General features: G+C 40.6%; 1 protein-coding gene across 1 annotated transcript in view; it reads left to right on the forward strand.

Annotated features, from left to right (window-relative positions):
- GUCY2C (guanylate cyclase 2C) overlaps positions 1–22315 on the forward strand; it is a gene marked incomplete at both ends in the record, with an annotated part of 42547 nt that continues 20232 nt past the window's right edge. Inside the window, 15 exons of the mRNA XM_079549233.1 lie at positions 1–211; positions 1044–1156; positions 2321–2388; positions 4722–4937; positions 6382–6503; positions 7360–7456; positions 9557–9668; positions 10877–11012; positions 13999–14084; positions 14523–14640; positions 16572–16653; positions 18992–19097; positions 19611–19673; positions 20373–20444; positions 21376–21480. Coding sequence (XP_079405359.1) covers positions 1–211; positions 1044–1156; positions 2321–2388; positions 4722–4937; positions 6382–6503; positions 7360–7456; positions 9557–9668; positions 10877–11012; positions 13999–14084; positions 14523–14640; positions 16572–16653; positions 18992–19097; positions 19611–19673; positions 20373–20444; positions 21376–21480 — 1707 coding nt within the window. The remainder of the gene's footprint in view (positions 212–1043; positions 1157–2320; positions 2389–4721; positions 4938–6381; positions 6504–7359; positions 7457–9556; positions 9669–10876; positions 11013–13998; positions 14085–14522; positions 14641–16571; positions 16654–18991; positions 19098–19610; positions 19674–20372; positions 20445–21375; positions 21481–22315) is intronic.

A 22315-nucleotide genomic window follows, 5' to 3' on the forward strand; every position in this document is an offset into this window, starting at 1 on the left:
ATGAAGCAACGGATGTTGGGTCTGGCCCTTTGGCTTTTATTCCTCTTTCTGCAGCTGGTGCAGCAAGTTGGTTCAAGTAGGTGTAGCGACAACAATTACATGATCAATGTGATGCTCATGCCTGACTCGGACTTCCCATCAACTTCTGAAAATTTGACATCAGCTGTGGAGGAAGCCTTGTCAACAATACAAAATGAATTAGAGACAGAAGGTAAGGCAATGGGTGTTGGTGATCCCTCCACCACAGTGGTTTCTTCTCATTTTTTGCCATATCTTTCTACTTATCTGGCCTTCATCAAACTGCTTCTCAGACAGGCTTGTTGGTTCTCTGTTCACCTTATATAGATCTTACAGAAATAATGGTCTCTCTCTGTGAGAAAAGAAGTGCTCTGAAGATAGAAAGAGATAGTTTTGCTTTTATAGTAACTGGGCAGAATCTTTCTGCATGCTTTTTAGTTGGTATTGAGAACGTGGAAATTGCTAAACTGGATCAGTGATCCATCTAGTGAAGAAACTGAGATGCCCTTGTTTGAAAACTTAGAACTTATTCATCCGATTTCACAATTATGATGGGAAAAGTGAGACCCTCTCTTCTGCTGGCCAGATTAGCTTCTACTCTCTGAGAATAATTTCATAATAATAATTTCATCCGTTGATCACATTATGTCTAAAAATGTGAAGAGTCCACCGCTCTCATCGTCACTATCTAGAGTACCTTGGGACAAAGGTTCCAAAGAAACGATTCACATTTTGCCCCCTAGTTGAAGGAGTTTTTGTTGAATTTTGTTGAAAAGCAGTGTCTCAAACAAAGACCAACACCAAAAATGCTTTGTACTGAGAGCACTTGCACCCAGCAATCAACACCAGAGCAAATTCTTCATCTCATCCTAAATAGTGGGATCCAGGTAGGTGAGTTTCCTGGTGGAAAAGGATAGCAGACATCTTCGCACAAGACAACTCACATGTGTTGGAAGAAGAGGGATACGGTGTATTAGTGATTACCTCCAGCTCTTGAGGCTGTTCACTTTTACGTTGCGTTGCAGGAGTAAAGGTTACAGTCAATGCCTCCTTCCACCACTTCAGATCATCTCTATATGTCTCACAAGGCTGTCGCACCAGCACCTGTGAAGGTGTAGAGCTCATCAAGCAAATTTTTGTGAGTATTTGGTTTCTCTAGGTTAATTTCCTAAAAAGAAAAGACTTTCTTTCGTATATGTTTGTGCACATGCATGTAAGTACGCATGCATCTGTGGTTCTGTGTCTGTCTTTCTATATTAATTTTTGAGCCTATTGTTCAATTCCAAACTAACTTGAGAGATAGGTGAAATTATCAAAGACATTCCCATGGGTTTTGTGAAGACAAGCTGTCAAACACAGAGACCTTACTAATGAGGCTGTCATTTGTTAGCAGTGCCAACTGAAGCAGCCACCTGCTTCAAGCTACTTTTTGCATCTTCAGATTATCCCTTCTGTCATATCTGCACAGATCTTTGTGGGGCCACATAATCAAAGTAATCAAATAATAATAAAAACAAATAAACAACAACAACAAAATCCAACAAACTACAACAACAAACTACCCAAATACTCCAACAGCCCAAGCGGAACAGAGAATGTCCATTTCCTGCTGGTTCAGTTCCCTGATCCATTGGCTTACAGAAATACATGTGCCAGCACAAAGGAGGGAGCAGTGTGAGCTGGGAACAGGCAGGCAGAGGGCCTGGCACTGATAACAAAGCATAACATGTGACTGTGCCCAGGGGGCAAAGATGAACTGCATGCTTGTTTCTCACTGGAAATGAGATATGTTGTATGGGAGAAAATGTGTGAATCTCCAAATGTTGGAAAAAGTTTCAGTTAGAACTGGTGCCTTGCAAGAGGTTCAAGAAGCTGCGTTGCAGTGGACTTTCTCATGTCTAATTACTGTCACCTCACAGTGAGGCTTTGTCAATCAACTGTGAATTCTCACTTCTAACAATTTATGGTTGCACGCTGTAGTCTTTGTTAAGAAGTCCCTCATGGCACACAAAACTGCTTTGGTCTGTGCTTTTCATGTATGTTGTTGCAACGTTTTAATCCTAATCTGCACACTCCCTCTCTCTTCCCCAGTGAGGTCATACTCTGCCTTTTTGTAACTCCCTGTGATTTCTCTCTCCTTCACTCTAGTTTTCTTCTTTAAATCTTTCTATGTCTCCTTTTGTATTCTGTCTTTGCTTGTGCTGAGTAAATTCCAGGACTCCTTTTCAAATCTTAAAATTCTCTTCAATTTCCCATCCATCTCACACTGTCCCTGCTACAGACCCTTTCTGATCTCTTGCAGGATAATGGCACTCTTGGCTGTGCTGTCATAGGACCTGCTTGCACTTACGCTACCTACCAGATGGTCTCGTAAGTACCACCCTCTCCATGTGATACTATGTTGTTAAAGATATCAAGTGTTGAACAAAGTTGTTTTGAGCGCAGCAAACCAGCAGAGACATTGGGTTTTGGGATACATCGGGCACTTTGATGTCAACAGTCAAGGCAGTAAGGCTATTGTGCATAGCCACTCAAGTTTGGAAGGGAAAAGAAAATCCCCTCCAAGAGCCTACTGATGCAGTTTCATTACTATTAGCTAAGTGTTTCCAATTGCTCATGACGGACTGATATTGGGCTCAGGAGACATGACTTATCAACAACCACAGAATGAAAGGGGGATGATAATTTAAGGCACTAGACACTGAAGAACTGCAAAAGTGAGGGTCCTTCTAAGTGGGCTTTCAGTTACTGAGAGGAGCCTGAGTTCGATGTGGCATGAGAAAATAAAAACCCCAGTTATCTTCAGTAAGGAGTGTTTAGATAGGGAACAGACAATTTCATCCTAACTCTTCTGCTTGTGAAAACATTTCTGAACAATGAGTCTCTCTACTGTAGTATTATACATAAATCTGTGCAATTCTGTATTGCATTGTACATTAATGTGTTAATTCTCAGAAATTAGGAAAACATGAGCTAAATCTGTGTTGCTTTAGCATAGCTGATTAAAAAAAAAAACGCACATCAGTCGTGAATACAGATCAATACCGTTACCCATGTAAATCATTCTCCCTGCTTTAAATTTTGGTAGCCTTGTGGTTTCACTAAGACATACAGATAAAATTGGGGTACTTTTTCTTCAAGCTAGTTACTCCAATATTTCCAGTGAAAAAATGTGATTGATTTATAGAAGAATAAAAATAATAAATTCTTATGTATAAGACCATGATAAAATACTGTTCAAAGTGCCTCATTTTATTCACTGTGACTCCTAACTTTCTTTGTCTTTCTGTCTGCTGGATATAGAGCTGCCCAGAATGATGCCAAAGTCTTTTTCTCAGACTCTGGTAAAGTTACAGCAGTATACAGTAGAAAGTATGAGTAGTGGACGTTTATGCAAATAATACTAGCAGGCAGCTGGATTTGCCCCCAGTGCAACAGATCCACAAATCAGAACAAGTGATTCACTTTACAACACCTTAAATCAGAGAGAAGAAGGTCCATTTCATTATGAAAAGCTTTCCTTGACATTACATCATCTATGTCTGTTTCTGTTGTGACCACTTTAAAACCTGTAGTTTGTGAAGTGGCACTTATCCATTTTTGTCATAATAATGCTAACAGTGCTGATGAGAATGGTTTTTTTTTTGCGGGTATAATAAGGGAACAAAAATACTTTTAGTCTAGTCTGATAATCTGCAGCATCTAGGGAAATACTTTTATCCAACTTTTAGTTTCAGGACAAAAAATATCACTGCTTTTCAAATCTGCTGCTAGCAGAGGATATCATTATTTGTTCTCTCTGACTGATATTGTTGCTCAGCTCCTGAAATACCATGAAAGATTCTTCTTTTGACTTGTAGGAGTAAATGGCAACAAAACCTTCACCCTCCAGCATGATCGCAATACAGAGATAGAATACATACCACATTAAAAATTACATTGGTGGGCAGGAAATCATCCAGCATTCATCGCAGATCAGAGAAAAGACCAAATCCCTTTGTTCATCCAAAACTGACATCACAACATTGCCAAGACTGTTGGGTGTCTTTATATTGAGCATGCAGCTCAATTTGTAAATACATTTTGTGACCAATCTACAGGTGTGACTACAGTCACCAAAGATACATAGGTTGAAAAAAAAAAAAAAGAGTTGAAAACCTGTTAGAAGGATGTTTATTGTGTCAGCAGAATGACACAATAAATGGGGAGCTTTCCTTAAAGTAACTTCTATGCCCCCTTTGTGTAATTTGTTTTTCCAACCTGGCCCCTAGAATATGCCATATAGATGCCATCATCTCCTAGCTGTTTGGTAGTTGTTGAAAACAAACACTGCTTACAAACCAGCTCCTGAGACAGACAACAGCATCTTGTCCTTGATGATGACCCAGCAGCAGAAATGGAGGGGTATGAGAGTCCCTTGACTCCCACCATAGTCCGTGGGCAGAAATGGTGCTTGATACCCAAAGAAACTGGATGAAGAATATCTATACTGTGCAGGGAATTGGAGCCAGTGGAAGAAGACACCCAGATTCATTCTCTGCAGTGCCAATACATTGAAATTTGCTTGTGTTCTTTAGGAACCTTCTGTTTCAGGTTAAAATCATGCAGGGTGCAATGAGAGGGAGCTGGGATAGAAATCATGTAGCAGCAGCCTTGGTGCTACAGCAATCCATTCAGACGTGTCTTCTTGTCTCTCCCCTCAGAGTTGACACAATACTGAGCCTGCCTCTGATCTCTGTAGGGAGTTTTGGACTGTCCTGTGACTACAAAGAAAACCTAACCCGTCTTCTGACCCCAGCTAGGAAAGTGAATGACTTCTTCTACTATTTTTGGAATGAAATCCAGCAGCCGTTCAAAACTAGCACTTGGGAATCTGTCTACATTTACAAGAAGAATGAGAACTCGGAGCAATGCCTCTGGTAAGATCTAAATCCAATTCTGTCTCAGCTGTTGTCCACCTCCATCCTCAGGCTTGGTTCCTACAGGCTGTTCTAAGTGCCCTGCATACTGGGAGATGCCTTACTGCTACTATCCTCTGTCTTCTTTCAGCCCCTTTTAGATTCTGAAAGGCCACTCTCAGGTCTCCCTGGAGCCTTCTCTTCTCCAGTCTGAACAGCCCCAACTCTCTCAGCCTGTCCTCATAGGGGAAATGTTCCATCTCTTGGATAGCTACTATATTCATAGAAGATAGCTATTATTTATATTTCCAGTTCATATCCTGAGAATGTTACAGAATTTTAAGCAGAATTTACAAATCTATTGGCTTCAGACCTTCTTTATAACTTCTGAAATGTTAAAGCTCCTTTTCGTTAATGCTGAATTAATAATAAAAAAACCGAAAAATTCTGTTTCTTCCCATTTGATTGTCATTATTCATCCCAATATGGCTGTAAGATGCACCTCATTCTGCTTTAATGGAAACTGTCATCTTGAATTTTTTCAATTGCCTAATTTTTAAAATCTGTTTTTGCTAACACATGAATTGTTCTACATGGGACAATTGTTTTCCCCACGTATGTATAAAAGCACATGAATACTCACAGTGACGGCAACAGCAAGCTAGGTCTCCAACTACGCATATGGTCCTGTAAGTTAATGATTAGCAACTCAGTTCTTGAAAACAGAGGGGAGCAAAAGATATTTTGTAGATTATAGGACAGGGATCTCAGTGTTGCTAAATGAAAAGTTTGAAAGCAAAGAAAATCCTTTTCCTTTTCCCTCTGCATTAACTTTACTTCAAACAGAATGTATTTTCCCAATAGGCTTAGGCTAGAAGATTTAGAAGTTGGCTGTTTTTGCTTAATCTTTTATCTGGCTTTTACTCACTTGGTTGTTTCTTACCATTCTCATTTTTCTCCTTCAATTTTTAAGTGACTCAGTATAACTCTTTTTGCTCCTTCCTTTCCTTCCTTTTCCTCTTAGGGAACCTGTATTTTTTTATCTGAGATCTTTCTGCAGCTCTCATTTACTCCTTTGAATCTTCAGATACTCCTTCTAAGACTCCAAGTGGGGCCTTTTACAGCAGAGCTTCCTGGCTCTGTTTCCCATTAGTCTCACTTACTCTAAATTCCTCACAATCCTGATTTTTTTTCTTAACTGTTAATGTCTTATTGCATGATTATATTCTCTAAGCCCATCCTTAGTTTGACCAGGCTCAAATACACCTGGATGACTTTTCAACAGTTCTAATTCTTTGGTGATCTGTATTGATTTCCTATGGCGCAGAAAAAAAATGCTCCATTCTGCTTTTCATATACTGTAGACAGTTTGTCTGGCGTTTTGATTTTTAGGAGAAATTGCACAGTGATCATGTGAAGATTTAGCCATTTTTTGACTTTATCTGTGCTCCCTCCCCTCTGCCAGGTACATGAATGCATTAGATGCTGGAGTCACACAATTCTCCGAAAAACTGAAGTTCAAGGACACTGTGAGGACACAAGATCAGTTCAGAAAACTTGTGAAAAATTCCAAACGGAAAAGCAATGGTAAGGAGGGGCTGAGGGTGCACTCTTCTCTGCAGGTAAGTTACTTTTTCATGGAAATCAGACTATTCTCTTAGCTACATTTTAGGACTAGTCTTTCCATAGTGAAGTACAGACATCATTTCACATGGATGCAAATAGAAGATGGCACAAACCTCTCAGATTCCTCTCCCTATCCCCATAAAATATGGGGATATCCTTGTTCCAGAAGCCTTCTGGGATGATTTGTCCCATCTAGATATAATGTTATCCTCCTACATACTCTGATTTGTGAAAGATTCAGAAATCCAGGAATCACAAGTCCTCCTAATCAAGGCCCTAGATATTACAATAATGCTTCTTTCTCTACCATTCCCGTGTTTGCAGCTCTGATATATAAATGGTCCTCACTTGTGCCATCAAAGGGCACTTCTTCTGGAAGTGATCCACCTAAACCTGAAAAAACAGATGAGTAATACCTCATTTTCTGCAAAGAGTAAGCACCTGGCATCAGCAGGCCAAGGGAGCACAAGAGTGATAAGTAAACCACTTAAACTATTGCCTGAACTCCATAAACTCTTATAAACTTTCATATTCTGTAGCCTGGATTGCATCAGAACTGCTGCTGCTTACTTGAGTGAGATAATGGTGGTGCTCTGGTGCAGTCAAACATAGAATAGGCGTTGAGGCACTTTCTACCAGCTGACTTTCCCTTAGATATCTCTATCCCTCAGATATCCTGTGCAGACGGTCCCAGCATAATGCAGGTAATGTGCTTTAGTCCAGCATTGCTACACTGCCTGCCACTCAGGCACCAGGGAGCAAGCAAATGTCCTTTCCTTATCTGTACTTCTCACCTCCATTTTTGCCCAATCTGTAGTGATCATCATGTGTGGCACTCCAGCTGACATCAGCCAAGACCTAGGGACGGAGACAGTGGATAAGGACATTGTTATCATCCTGATAGATCTCTTCAAGTAAAGTATCACCTTTGCTTTTCCTATTTTCTCTGCACTTTGCTGAAAGATACAGATAATGGACATAGTCAGTGTGGAACTGTTCTGTTGAAGAAATGCTTTATCACAAAATGATTTCCATTGCTTCTTTCCTCTTGTCTTGCTCTTTATATAACTTGCTTGGTGTGTGAAACATGGCATCTTCTACAACATCCCAATTAAGTCCACAAACGATTTTTCTAAGGTAGTGACCAGAGCAGAGATGGTTAACTTTGTCCTGTGGACTCCTCAGAGCAGGAAGCTCTGAATGAATCAGAGTCCAAAGTTGGTCATGAGCTCTTCACATGAGGACTGTAAACTTTTCATACACTCTATCCAACCAAGGCAGCTGTGGAAATATGGATTACAGTGTATTTTTCTAGGACCCACTTACTCATTATTAAATGACTTAAAGGGGAGATACAGTTGTTTCTTCCAAGGAGCAACGTCTTTATAACTACAGGAATCTAACTTTTCAGAGATATTCCTTAGTACTCAGCCTAAGTATTCTGTTGTTCAATTTCATCTTCCTATCACTAATTATAAAAACCTTGTAGCTGAGGACATTGGCTAACTTTATTGACTAAGTTGTAGCCTCAGCTTTGAATGAGTAAATAAGTGGACCAAGAGCTGATCTCTGGCCCCAAGCTGAAGTGACAAAGCACAGCCCGCAGCCACATGGCTAAACCATGCCCAAACTCTTGAGATTGGTTCCTGTCACCCTAATAAGGCATGGTCTGGGACAAAGCTAGTTGATCTATACCGAAACTATGTCCAGGACTCCTGTTTGTCCTTCTGGTACGCCCAGCTGCCTCAGACTATCTTATACGCTCCCCTCCTTAATTCTGCTACATATCCCTCTGATCTCAAACCATTTTGATCCTAAAACAGAATCAAAATACAGATACTATGTTAGATCTGAACTTAAGCCATAAGAGAAGGCAAAGTCTGTGCTTCTACAATCGTCACGGCCCTCAGACAAAGCAATGTGTTTAAATTTCCTTCAGTTCTGAGTCCTGTTGCATCTAGGACACATGGAGTGTTCAAGTCTCCCTCAAGGGAAGGGGTGTGCTGTAGAATTATCCAGTCTGGTGGAATCTAATGAAGTTTCCTTTCCATCTGGTTAGTTCAGTTCAAGCCTCAATGAAAATCAATTTGAAATTATCTGGGGTTAAAAGTGTGATGTAAAAGTTGTAAGACTCAGAGAGAGGCAGGAACAGGGTTGTGGAGTTGGGATCTCATCTGATATCTGAGGAGCGGAGCTTGTGGTCTCCAAAAGCCCTTAATACTGCACTTACTGAAGCAAACAAACAAACCTTTAAAAGGATGATCAAAAATGTTTAATAAGAGAAGGTTCCTAGAAAATGAGTTTTTAATCAGTCTAGCGATAGCAATTGCTAAATTCCTCTGTGGTACGTGAATCAATATGTTTTTGCCAGTCTGGGAAGCTCTTCCAGATGGCCTGTCAGGATGATGAAACCAAAGACGCCTGAAAGCTACAAATGTTCCTGCTTGTTTTAGCATGCTTTTCAGTTCACACAGTTTCTTTTGATTTTTCCAGATCACTGAATTAAAAAAAATAAATCAGTAGGATGCCCTCTGACCTCTCTGATTGTTTATGCCCTCTATTAAATGTTTTCAGGGCAACTCCTGCTGTTATCAATTCTAGCAAGAAATGCCAGAACTAGAGGAACATGTAAAAGAGTGCTAAAGAAGCCAGAAATGTGCACAGCAACATGAAAAAAGTGACAGATTCCAGCACTACATATTTCAGGAAGAGACTCCATTTTAATAAATACAAATTCCTGCTTTGAAGAGGAGAAAATAGGACAGAAACGAGTTATGTTAATAATAACACTGTTTCAGATTGCCAATCTATTTGATATTACCTTTTAATATAGTTAAGCACACAAGCTGGCATGAGGGAATGAACAGCGTAAAGGGTTTTGTCTATGATTAGTTTTTATTTATATAACTACTATATTAGCCTGTTAAGTAACAGCTCCACTGGGGAGGGGAGAATGCTGTGTTGCTGCACCCCTATTGCTGACTCTTCATGAGGTTTTTCACTTTGCCTTGCAGGAACACATATTTCAGGAATACTACCTCAGCCCGTTACATGCAGAATGTACTCGTCCTGACTCTACCACCAACTAATAACAACTTCAGCACAAGGACTACTGACACCAGCCTGGTAACCATGCTGCTTTTTATCTGATCATCACATTCAGCTCACACATGCTCCTGCACTAGGAAACGAAAACTGAAAACAGAGTGATAATCACCCCCTGTCATGCTTTTATGTCAACATTTTCTTACATTCATGCAAGATGACTTTTTGTTCTGCTGTAATGATGTAGAAACGCAGTGTCGTAATGATATCATATTCCTGCTTTGTGAAGTTCAACTCAACCTTTTCTTTTGTTCTGCAAGTATCATGTCCATGGGACTGGGGGAGACTCATAGATCAAGGCTTTCTGACTCCACTTCTGGTTGACTGACAATCTTACGTTTTCAGTGTAGCTGCAAAACATCAATGAAGGAAGATCTATAGGTGTAATAGGGATGCAAGCATGGAAAGATAACATTTCTGTGTGCAGATATGTGTAAGTGGTGGCAATCACAACCATTGTTGTTTCTGACCAGAGATGTTCCAGTGTTTGTAATTTTCAAGAAACAGGTTTTTTTTTCTTTTTGGTTTTTTTTTTTTTCCCCCTTTTCTTTTCTGTAGGAAATGCATACATGTCTTCTTAAATTTCCTGGAAAGCTGAAACTGTGCAAACCCCGTATCTGCTTACTGGTACTGATACTCCTGCAGTCTGCCCAGGAACCAGACTTTACAAGAGAGTTCCTCCCAGGATTTTTGGCTTTGAGCTCCAGCTCTCCAGCTTTTGGCTGGCTTTACTGAGTTTCCAGATTCCTCAGCTTGGGTTCAACGTTTTTTGGGTGCCAGCTCTGTGGCAGGCAGCTGGGAATTTTGGCACAGCTTCTTGCCCTTGAGCTGTGGCCATCTGGAAGCCCAGACTTGTTGGCACCACACCAGATGATCTGCACTGAGAGTCTAATCCAAAGCCAAGAGCTTAGTGTCCCACTGAGCACACCTGCTTAGAACCCACAATGTAGGATTTCTTGAATCCAGAATCAGCATGCCAATGCTTTACATGGGCCTCTTATACATTTTTTCCTACTTCCCTGTCGTAAGACACCAAAAACATATTGTTTACAACTTTATACTTCCAAGAGAGAACACCAATGTAGCATTTCCCATGTAATCACTCAGCATGCAGATGCTGGCCTTCCATGCTGGAAATTTTGCCTATCCAGATTACCAAAGTTACTGTAGCTTTAAAGCAGAAATATGAACTCTCAAATTGGCTTTTTTTTTTTTTCCTCCTTTTCTAGCTGGAAGATGACTTTGTTATTGGCTATTATAATGCAGTCTTGCTGTTTGGACATATTCTGAAGAAATTTATCTTCTCCCAAAGCCCTGTGTTACCTCTCAGTTTCATCAATGAATTCCGAAATATCACTTTTGAAGGTAAAAATGTATGGTCCTGAGCAGGGTTCACTGAACTGAAGAAGGGAAAGAGATTTGTTTTAAAGTACTCTTAGGATAAGTCTCTTGTACATTAAAAAAAGGTCCAAGCATTTCAGTGAGTTTTATTACTACTGTAATTTTTCTTTTACTTTTCTATCATTTTTATCGCACGTGTTATCTTCAGTATTAACAAAACATAGCAGTCGTGCAGAATCACCTCAGTGCCACTGCAATTAGCAACAGCCTGTTTGAGAAGCAGATTCCTTTCTGGGTCATGACCTTTTCAAAGAATCACAGGGTCATAGACTCATTAAGATTGAAGAAGGCCTCTTAGGTCATCTAGTCCAACCATCAGCCCAGTCCCACCATGCTCACTGACCATGTCCCTCAGTGCTGCATAAGCATCTTTGGTTATCCTTTGTTTGAAACAAGACTCTGGGTGAGATAAATTTGTGTTCAGGTTCAAAATTCAGAAATAGTAGCAGCCCAACCTAATAAACATTTCTATAATCTGTAGAGAAGATCAGAATTGTATTTGAAGAATACTGCTGTCAAAAGAGGGATGGGGGGAGTGGAGAGAGAGCTTCCTGGGCAGCAGAGCTGGAGGACGGGGATGGGGCCCTGAAGCTGGTGCCATTACTTTGAAAAAGAGATTAACTCTCTGTAAGGAGACTTTTCAGAGAATGAAAAAGGTGCTAGAAGAGCAAAGAGTTTCAGAGTCTGCATGCAGTCTTCCTCTAGAGACAACCTGGCATTCAGGTTTCATTTTCAGTTCTCCATGGGTTGTTAAACTGTGGCAATGTCTTTTCTACGCTTTGTAGCAGAGACCTAGTTTTGGCTTGAGATAAATACTTATGAAATATGGTTAATGTTCAAAACATCTTTGAAGTCCACTTAGCAAAGCTTTAATCAATTAGATTCAAACTGTTTTTAGTTTACAAAGGCATTGTAGACCTGGGTGTCTCTGCTGAGAGCATAATCCAGCTGGCAACACAATGGGTCTTCCTAGTCAGTGTTCTTGTTCCTCTTACAGGTTGTCTAGTACCAGTGGACTTTTGTACTTAAAAATCACAGAAATTGATCATTAGGAAAAGATAGAGACAGCACACACACAACAAAATCACAACAGTATCTGAGTGCAAAGTCCCATCTGTCACTTCACATCAGAGATCTGTACCAAAGTGCCTACTCAAAGCTCTGTATTTATTGTCTCACCTACTTTCACAGAACACGGCTAGAAGTTTCCCAGAGTTTCCTGATGTGGCCTAACAGACTTTGTGCTTATCTTTGTTTTAACCATAGCATCCCAGCAAAAAAAAAAAAAAAAAAAAAAAGTTTGCTTATGCTTATTTCTGGGCTACATCAAAAGAGTAATGCCAAGGAATGCAAGGGAGAGGATTATCTCCCTCTACTCTGCCCTTGTGAGGCCCCATCTGGAGTACTGTGTCCAAACCTTGGGCTCCCAGTACAGGAGGGATCTGGAGCTGATTGAATGTGTCCAGTGGAGGCCACAAAGATGATCAGAGGGCTGGAGCATACCTCCTATGAGTAAAGACTGTGGGAGCTGGGCTTGGTTAGGTTAGTTAGACCTGGAGGTGTCTCCAGGGAGACCCTTCCAGTACTTGAAGGGAGCTTATGAACAGGAGGGAGACCTATTTTTTTATATGGACTGATAGTGATAGAACATGGGGGAATTGGTTTAAACTAAAAGAAGGGAAATTTAGGTTAGATATTAGGAAGAAATTGTTTACTCAAAAGGCAGCGAGGCACTGGCACAGCTGCCCAGAGAAGCTGTCGGTACCTCATCTCTGGAAGCATTTAAGGCCAGGTGGGTGGCAGCCCTGGCCACAGAAGGGGGTAGGAATTAGATGATCTTTAAGGTCCCCTCCAACCTAAGCCATTCTGTGATTCTATGAATTCTTCCTGAAGTCTGCATCCTTTTTTTATATTGTTGAAGTCATCTCTTTGGTTTCATTTAGTTTGAAAGATAAGTTACATAAACTTTTTTTTTTCTTGTCTCAAATTAATCTTGCATATTAGTTATAGGTTTCTTTTTTAAAAAAACTCCTAGAAGTGAAAGGTGTTGAATCACCTTCGTTCTTCCTTCTGTAGGTGCTGGCTGAGTAGAGTGTTCAAATAATAATATTTTGATATGTAGAAGGTGAACTGTGAAAAAATTAACACGCACAACACAAAAAAGGTCATTTCCAAACAAAAATAATGATGCTGAACTTTAGGAAAAATAAAATAAATCATTAGCAACCGCAGCAGAAGAACAATCTGAAACAGACCAAAGAGACTTTCCTGAACAAAAAGAAAGGAAAAAATGGTGGTGAGATTTTCAAGAGTGGTTGATATTGGCAACACTTGCTCTTGTTGAAGTGCCTGGCCTCATGAGAACAAAGTCAAGCCAGTGCTGAGGGATGTAGAAGTTTCCACGCTAAAATCCTTGGAATGTTTTCCAAAGGCAATTTCTCAGTGTACACATCTGCTGACATTAGGAGTCAAGAGATGAAAGGCAAGGAGAACTTGGTTATAATAATATTGTTAGAATTAAGCACACAGCTATCAAAAGAGTTAGAGGAATGAAAGTACCTCCACATTTCCTTTCTTGCTGACAGACTCAAACTGCAGAGGGAAATGGGCAATTTCCCTTCTCACCTTTAAAATGATCCCTTCAGAGGAGTTTACTCTGCCATTCTTGGTATGCTGAAGAAACCTGACATATATATCTTTTCTATGGCTAAAGGGAGACTTTCCCTTTCTGCGCAGTTAGTTCAACACCTTTTTTTGGGTTTTCTAGAGAAAATGTGGAGCATTATGAAGGGAGAAGCAGTGCTACGCTAAACTGATATGTGCTGTAGCACGTAGATGAAGAAGAAAAAGATTCTGAGCAACAGAAATCCTTTTATTTGTCCTATCATTCCTGTCACATATTTATTTCTTGGATAATACAAGCCATCTGACTAATTCTGTGTGTCCACAGGTGCACAGGGTCCTGTGACTCTAGATGCATTCGGAGATATTGATAACAATTTGACCCTGCTGTACACGACACAGTCTGCAAGTGATGTATGTATGTCCAAGAAGCAACTGCTTGGCCTTGTATATGAAAGGAGAAACAAAATGCCATGCACTATCACATAAGAACAGTGTAAATAACCTGAAGTGGTGTCACGTCAAGTCATACTGGGCATGCTGGGAGGGGGTCATAAATGGCGTGCTGGATATGGGCAGGATTGATGTCATCAGTGGTTCACTAAGTGAAGTACAGCTAGTGACTCGGACACGTTTATTTTTAGGCAGGGGGGAGGAGTAAGGAAGAATATGGCAGCCAAACATATGGCTAAGCTGAAGAGAAGACACCAGTGTGGCAGAAAGAGCAAGAATTACTCTGTTGAAGTTTGAGCTGTGCATCTTTAAGGGTAGTTAGAAACAAGGGACAAAAAAAAAAAAAAAAAAAAAAAATGAGGCACAACTGCTGCTGACTGCATTTTTTTACTCCTACAGCCACAGTACAGAGTTCTGATGTATTTCAACACTCAAGAGAACAAGACGTATGTGGTATCTACCAGTCCGGATTTCATCTGGAAGAGCCACAGGCTGCCTAGTGATATTCCAAGCACTGGTGAGATATCCATTAAATGTACCTCTTTTTCCAAGAGAGTTTACAAAGCCCTCACACCTAATATCCAGCTCTATCTCTGCCCAAACATTGAACCTGACATCCCAGAAACCACCACCTGCTTTTGAGTTTTTGGTGACTCCTGGATTAAATGATTAACACTCTGCGTTATTCAGCATGGCAGCGTACAGCCCCGCTGGTCAGTGCCAGCAGGTGTTTTGCCATTTGCTACATGGCAATTGGCAATGGGAAGGCATGTTTTTCAAGGTATAATATGCAAGATGAAAATTCCTGCTGTGGCAGTGGTTGCAAGGGTGAGTGCACCGTGGGTTGGTTGGTGCTTGCCTGAGACATTCCCACTGATGAGAGAGTGTCCAAAGGTGCCAGAGTTATAACCTAAGGCTCCATTAGTTTGCTGTGCTGTTGACCTCCATTAGGGAATGCTATAATGCAAAGTGATAACTGGAGGAACAAGCACCACCTGCAGACTAAAAGTCATTCACAGTAAGGTGAACAGTTCTATTCTTCAGTAAAGTAAAACAGGGCGTGTGTCAACCCTGCACCAGCTTGCATTGTGAGAGCTGTGCTGTCTGGCCCCAGCCTTGGCAGTGCTGCTCCAGTCCCATTCTCATCCTCCCCTCATGCACCGCATGAACTATGTTATCAGAGGACCTCATAATCTTCTACACATTCCCTTGAAGATGTCCTTGTTTGAAGTGGCTGCACAAGGGCAAAAGAAAAATGTTTGGGAATTGCAGAACCGTCGTGTCTATGAAGTGGTATCTTAACACTGAGTACATCATGGAGCTGGAATTCATGGCCAAGCTACACATAAACGAAGTAAAACTGCCTCTCACAAGCGCTTGATTATTTTGTTTTCGCATTTGTAAAAATACACGTTTCTCCAGTGCGGTTCTGGATGCGGAGTCCTTCGGTGTGTTGTAACACCGGCAGCCAGGAGGTGGAAGCAGAGTCTCAGGAACAGGAAAATGCTGTTCAACCGGCCTTCCGTGGGAAACTTCAACCTGATGATAAACTACTAGTCACAAAGCTGAGGTTTTAGAGAACTCTTAGGAAATTGCTTTCAAAATCCCGTGCATATGTCATTATGAAGAGTTGGCAGTATCCTTCCCTGGTGAAGAGAAATGGTAGTACAGATAGTTTTCAACAGAGGCTAGCATGAGAACATGGAAGGCAGGGAGATGTGATACGCAGAACAACAAAACCAAAGCTAGAAAGCTAGGTCCAAAATGCGGAGGAGTTCCTAAATAGAGTTCCATGTTGGATGCAAACACTTACATTAGTGCTTAAAATCTGTGCTTAGTTACTGCCTGATTTTGGAGGTAGCTAGTGTGTGTCTTGTTGCTTTTTGATGTTATTTTTATTAATTTTTATTATTTTTGTTATTCTTATTTTACTTTCCATAGTTTTCAACCACCTAATGCATGTACATCCCCACCACACAGACTGTTGTATCCAGGGTTTGTTGCCACTCTATTCTCATGAACTCATTTAATGTCTGCTTCATTTTTTAGAAAGTGGTTACCAAGAAACAGTTATTTTTATTGCAGACCTATCTTAGTTTCTTTTTAAAGAAGGAGTGAAATACTTGGAAGCCCTGAGCTGATGTGACAGCTAGTGCTGTTGAATTCACCTCCCACCTGTCTGTGCCTACAGAGTGCCCATGCCTCAGGGGGGACATAAGAGCACTGCTCAGGGCCACGCTTCATCCTGTTTGGAAAGGGAGCAGGCACATGTCATCTCCAGGGAGCGCTGAGCTTTAGCAAAGCCTCTCAATTGGAATGTGACCACAGAATATCCCTGTGTGGCTACTGTGACTTGCATAAGTGGGTGCAGGTAGTTTCTTAAATAGAATATTGTTTTTCAGTGTCTTCCATCAAGTTGTTTACTTTCTATTTTTTTCCTTTCTGCAGGCCCACACATACTGACTATTGCTGTCTTCACACTCGCAGGAATTGTGATTCTGGTTCTGATCATCTCTTTGCTTGTCCTAAGGTACCACTCTTTGTCCTTCTGTTTATCCTAGAAGAATTTTCCTCCTAGAGCAATGCCTTTTATGTCTCCTTGAAGAGCTATTCATGACATTTCCTTACATACCTGGGTAGTTGCCCTTGATGTGAACTGTTTAGCCAGATTTGCATCTGTAGCATTGTTATGTAAGGTTAATAATCAAGGGAGAAGATACAAGCAGGTTTAAAGTTTCTGCATCTGCAGAAGTTCTGATTCCTGCTCAACACAGAATCTCATGTCTCAGACCACTCTTCAGATTTTTTCCACTTACTGTCAACCATTAGCCCACCTGGGGTTCCTTTATGTTTCTTTGACCTCTTAGTGATAGAGAAGTTCAATTCAGAAGGAGTTTTCTGTCTTGTGGGAATCAAAACTCCGTAAGGTTCAAATGTTTTCATTTCATGCATCTGTTCTCTCTCTCAGTTCCTCTGGCTCAGTCCAACTCTTCACATACAGACTTTTCTAACAGATGTAATTTCCCAAATATAACATAGTTCATCTTAATTGTGATGGAAAATGCAGAAATAGAAACCAGTGGAATCTCCTTTTGCTGGAAGAAATTTCAGTACATTTCCAAATTATATAGTCTTCTTTCCTATTCAAAGAAATTGTCTTAACTTCGCATCCGGTTTTGGTAGCTCAGGACCCCTCTTATTTACACAGTAAAGAACTTCAGACAAAGTGAGAAAATCAGGTCTAACAAAACCTGCTCAGGTTCACTTATTTGAAGTGGACTTCACTGCCTTGTGGACTAAAGCTTTTCATGATGAAAACTCAAAGATGAAGGTATATAACTCTTACACAGGCAGTTGAGCTCGAGAAATGCAAGAGCTGACTATTCCCACATAAGAACTGACATATAAACAGAAAAGTAAAGTTGTTATTATATGGTCATGAAAATTGACAAAATTTTGCCTGGAGACAGTTTGAGCATGTTGCAAAGGTTCTGTACTCTTCCATATTTGCAGATGTATAAAAACTAAACATTCTGTTCATATTTTTAGATTCTTACTGTATACATATCATTGTAATATCCTCAACCAACAAATATAGAAGTTTCTGAGGATATTTTAAAATAATTTCTTCATGTTTTCTTCTGGAGAACTTACCTTTTTAGTATAGAAATAATAGCAACTGTCTCAACTAGAAGTGCTGCAGCAGATTGTCCCCTAACAGGGTACTAAGAGAGACTCAATTATGAAAATGAAGAAAATGCCTCATTAGTCTCCATTTATCTCCCAGATTTCTAGGATGCTTCATAGTCAGAACTACACACTTCCCTTTATAGTTCTGAGTGCTGAGGAAAATAGCAAAACAACACATAACTAATTATTAGTCTCAGTAGATTTTAGTTCAATTTGATGCATCCTTAATCACTAGCTGGTAACAGTTGGAATTGCAGTGCATTCTTATGAGTAATGACAACAGTTTAGAGATTGAACTGAGAAATATCGTTCTTACAGCAATTATCAGTACTCCCTTTCTTATACACATATAAGTAAAAATGAGTCAGAAAAGGGAATATTTTGTTATTAGTTGATACAATCATTTCTCCCATTTGGAGCACTTGCCAGCAGTCATCATGTGTTGGGATCCAGACATCCTTAAATCATTTGTTTTCTTTCTTCTTCTTCTTTTTCTTCATCTTTTTTTTTTTTTTTTTTTTTTTAATAGAGGAATTACTTGCATGGGTAAACAGGTAATTTGATAAGTACAAGTCTAATTGCAGCTTTTCTATAAGGGAAATAAAGTTTGCTCTGAAATTCTGCAAGAGAGACAGCAGTTTCCTTTTTTCCAGTTCCAAGGACTCTTTAAAAATATGCAGAATATAAGAGATGTCCACAAATAGGGGTCTCATCCCAACACTGTTGTTTTCTCCTCTCCTGGCACTGTACTCACATCTGCTATTAACACCCATTGTTGATGCCAGGACTTCATTTGGCTGGTAGTTGTTTGAGGCACCTCCCTTTAGAGTACATTCAGTATCATACAGGAGAAAACCATATAAAATGAGGAAAGCCCTTTGCACCTTAAATTGTTCTGACCTCTCTTGAGTCTCTGGTAATGGCCCAGCAGCTGTTCTGCTAAATCTTTTCTATTCTTCTACTGTGTCTGTGGAACGGAGACAGCATTTGTTCTTTCCCAAAGATATAGGAGTAAGAGCAGCCTCAAAATGGAAGACTATGAGAGACATCGGGCATATGCTAAAGCCTTGTCAATCTGGCACTCCACCCTTACATCATCCCAAAGCTTCCCTGTCCTAATCTTCTGTCATGAGTTTCAGTTCTCTGGGAGGATATCCTGAAGTTTGCTAGTTTTGCAGGAAGTACAGGAGAGATAATGAGCGTCGGCGGAAGAAATGGTCCCATATATCACCTGAGAAAATCTTGCCTCTGGAGACCAGCGAGACAAACCATGTCAGTCTGAAGGTAAGAGAAGCATGATAACCAATGATGGATCTTGGATTTTGTCTCCTGAGGACCATCAGCGCTGGGACACTGGCTTTCTTTGATTAAAACACAGGCTATGGCTGTGATAGGAATGGGATCTGTTAACATTATTGTGGTTTATTTTTTTAACTCTCACTTGCTATATTGATTATTCCCCTTTTACCACTCCCTAATAGAATAGACTTCCCAACAGTTATGCTAGTAAAGGGGAAAGAGGCTGAGGTCTGATTGCCAGTCCCCTTCCACACCACAGATGATTTCTCTGTGCTTTGTTCCACTCCTCTAACTCCCAGGAGCACAGGAGCAACAAGTGGAGGCCATGGCAGCTGTGGGAGTGGACTGGCTGCCCCACACCTCCTATGGCATGTGATGGCACTCCCTGCAGAGAGGCTTGTGCTTCTCTGTGTGGCACACACTGGCAACACTTCCCTCTCTGAGCCTGAGTGGGGAGTAGGTGATAATTGCAAGTTAATGATCCTTCTTTGTTCTCAGATTGATGAAGATAAGAGACGTGACACCTCCCAGAGACTGCGCCAGGGCAAATACGACAAGAAGGTAAACTGAGAGTCCCTGCTCCTTCCTCTGCTCAGGAGAGCTCCGTGGAGACATCCTCTCTGGAGTTCAAGAAGCAACTCTGCCTCCCTCTGACCTTGCAGAATGGCTTGGGTTCATGCAAGGAATGTGCCATATCAGCTGCTTTGTACTTTGCTTACTGCCAGGAGGCAAAACATTAGACACCATGAACCCTGGCCTAGTCCAAAAGCACAGAAGTGGAAACAGAAAGCACAGAAGTTTTACATGCAGTTTGATACCATGGAGATTAAGTTATTAGTGGAGAACAGGCCATTCCCGTGCATTTCTTGTAAACTCGGTTGAGCTCGCTCTCTGCCTGACTGAGATATGTTCATGTTGAGGTACAATCTGCATCACAGAATCATAGAATCATAAAATGGCCTGGGTTGAAAAAGACCACAACAATCATCTAGTTTCAATCCCCCTGCTGTGGGGAGGGTTGGCAACCAGAAACCTTGGTTGGCAAACTAGACCAGGCTGCCCAGAGCCACATCCAGCCTGGCCTTGAATTCCTGTCTGTGTGGTAAATCCTTTGAGGGAAATGTAACTCCAGTGCTTACTTAGTTGACTAACTGAGACAGCAAAGCAATAGGCAGGTGTTTTTTGAGATATTTATCTAGCATTTCTTGGAAGAGAAGAATTAATCACTACAATTTCTTTCCACTGGTATTTTTTCTTCAGGTGGTGATCCTGAAGGATCTCAAAAACAATGATGGTAATTTCACAGAGAAGCAAAAAATAGAACTGAACAAGGTAATTACTGTAGGTAGCAACTGGACTCAGCAGGGTGGGATGAAGCCAATGAGTGAAGTCATTGCCCTCCATTGCCAGCTCCATCAGCCATATATATACTTACGAATGTTTGTGAGGTGGACAGGTGATGTGTTCATCAAAGCATATTGCTTGATGACCTCTGTCTTTGCTTGTGTAATCACATCGTCAGTTGAAGTCAGTGAAACTGAGGTGAACGAAGCAATTCATGCACTGTCATAAGGCCCTGCTAAATACATTTTTATAGCCAGTGCTAATACACTATGCACTCTGCTCATGTGCTAATTCATTTGTAGTGGAATATTGTAGTTAAATCTCATTACTGAATGCCAAATGCAGATCTTTCAGTATGAGTAGCTCTGTGCTGACTTGTGCATACTGATAATTCTAACATTAGGGATGAACTTGGCTACAATACTGCATTATTTTGAATGACAAGTTTTCCTTTTTACACAACAGGGCTATACTGTGAATTCACTAATCTCTAAAAATATTCTGAACTAAACTACAGTTGTCTGTATATATATATGGACAAAGTCCATAATATCGTGCAGCATCATTACAATTTTATTACCTGCTCATTTGCTGATTGATTAACAACATTCTCTCTCTCATAATGGCTATTTTTATTAACTGTGTGATTTGACTAGAGAAGCAATAATAGAGATTGTAGTTGTCTCTAGTATGATCTTGCAGTTTCCAGCAACATCCAGTTTTAACTCCCTAATCTGGAAGGCTCTGAAATGACAAATGCCTTCAAGTACTTCACTCTGTGCCTTAATACACACTGGTTCAAAGGGAACTCCTACATCTTATCAGAGCCTGAGATAAAAAGTCACACAAGCGTCATCAACCTGTGTTTCTATACTAACAACAACTGCTTTTAAAAATAGATGTAATATTGCTGTTCTAGCTCCTGCAGATTGATTATTACAACCTGACCAAGTTCTATGGCACAGTGAAGATGGACACCATGATCTTTGCAGTGATTGAGTACTGCGAAAGAGGTTCCCTGCGGGTAAAGAATTTTGCAGTTTCCCTTCCCCAAATTATTGTAGTAAGAAAACAGATCTGCTCTGTGTGGCCCTCATGCTGCAGCACCGCACCAAGCAAGTGGCGGCAAGTTTCTCATGTTGAATTCCTTCCCTCTTGCTCACGTCTCCCAAATTTCCAGCCTGTGGCTGCCATCAGACTGGTGGTTCTCAGTAGCCAGAGGATGCAGGGAGGTGTGAGCAAGGGTATATAGGCAAGATCTCTACCCAGAGAACAGCAACAGCCGGTATCTATTATTTTCCCCACTGGGAGCATATAGTATATAATGTTTTATTTATTTTCCAAGACATAGCTGTTGTCTCTTCGGATGCTCTTGCAGCTCCTGCAGTGGCCCCAGAGTTTGAAAACAGAGAAAATAATATAATGTTAATAAGGGGCAAACAGTTTAAGACTGGAACATGGTAAATCCTGTGTTGTAAGCCCTTCGTTCTTGTTTATAAAAGGAAACAGTAAATTGTTACCTGGCAAGAGGAAGGAAAGATTTAGACTTTATTACTACAAATATTATTTCAGAGCTAGTCATGGTGGTGTCAGATTTTCTGCAAGCTTCTTAGACCGTACAAAGACTCTCATCAGTAGCAGTGGGCTCTGGAACTCACATGAAACTCATAACAAGGCAGCAAAATAGCAGGTCTATCTCCAGTTATTTTCTTCTAAACTTGTGGAGACTGACTTTTAGCAATGGAAATCATTGTGGTTGGAACTGTAAATCACTGTCCCTTTATGTTAAAAGATCACTCTACTTTGAAATTATAAGCCGTGAGTTAGTTAGAAGTAACTGGATTGAGCACAAAGCACAT

This window comes from Tetrao urogallus, assembly GCF_951394365.1.
Source record: "Tetrao urogallus genome assembly, chromosome: 1".
Lineage (NCBI taxonomy): Eukaryota > Metazoa > Chordata > Aves > Galliformes > Phasianidae > Tetrao > Tetrao urogallus.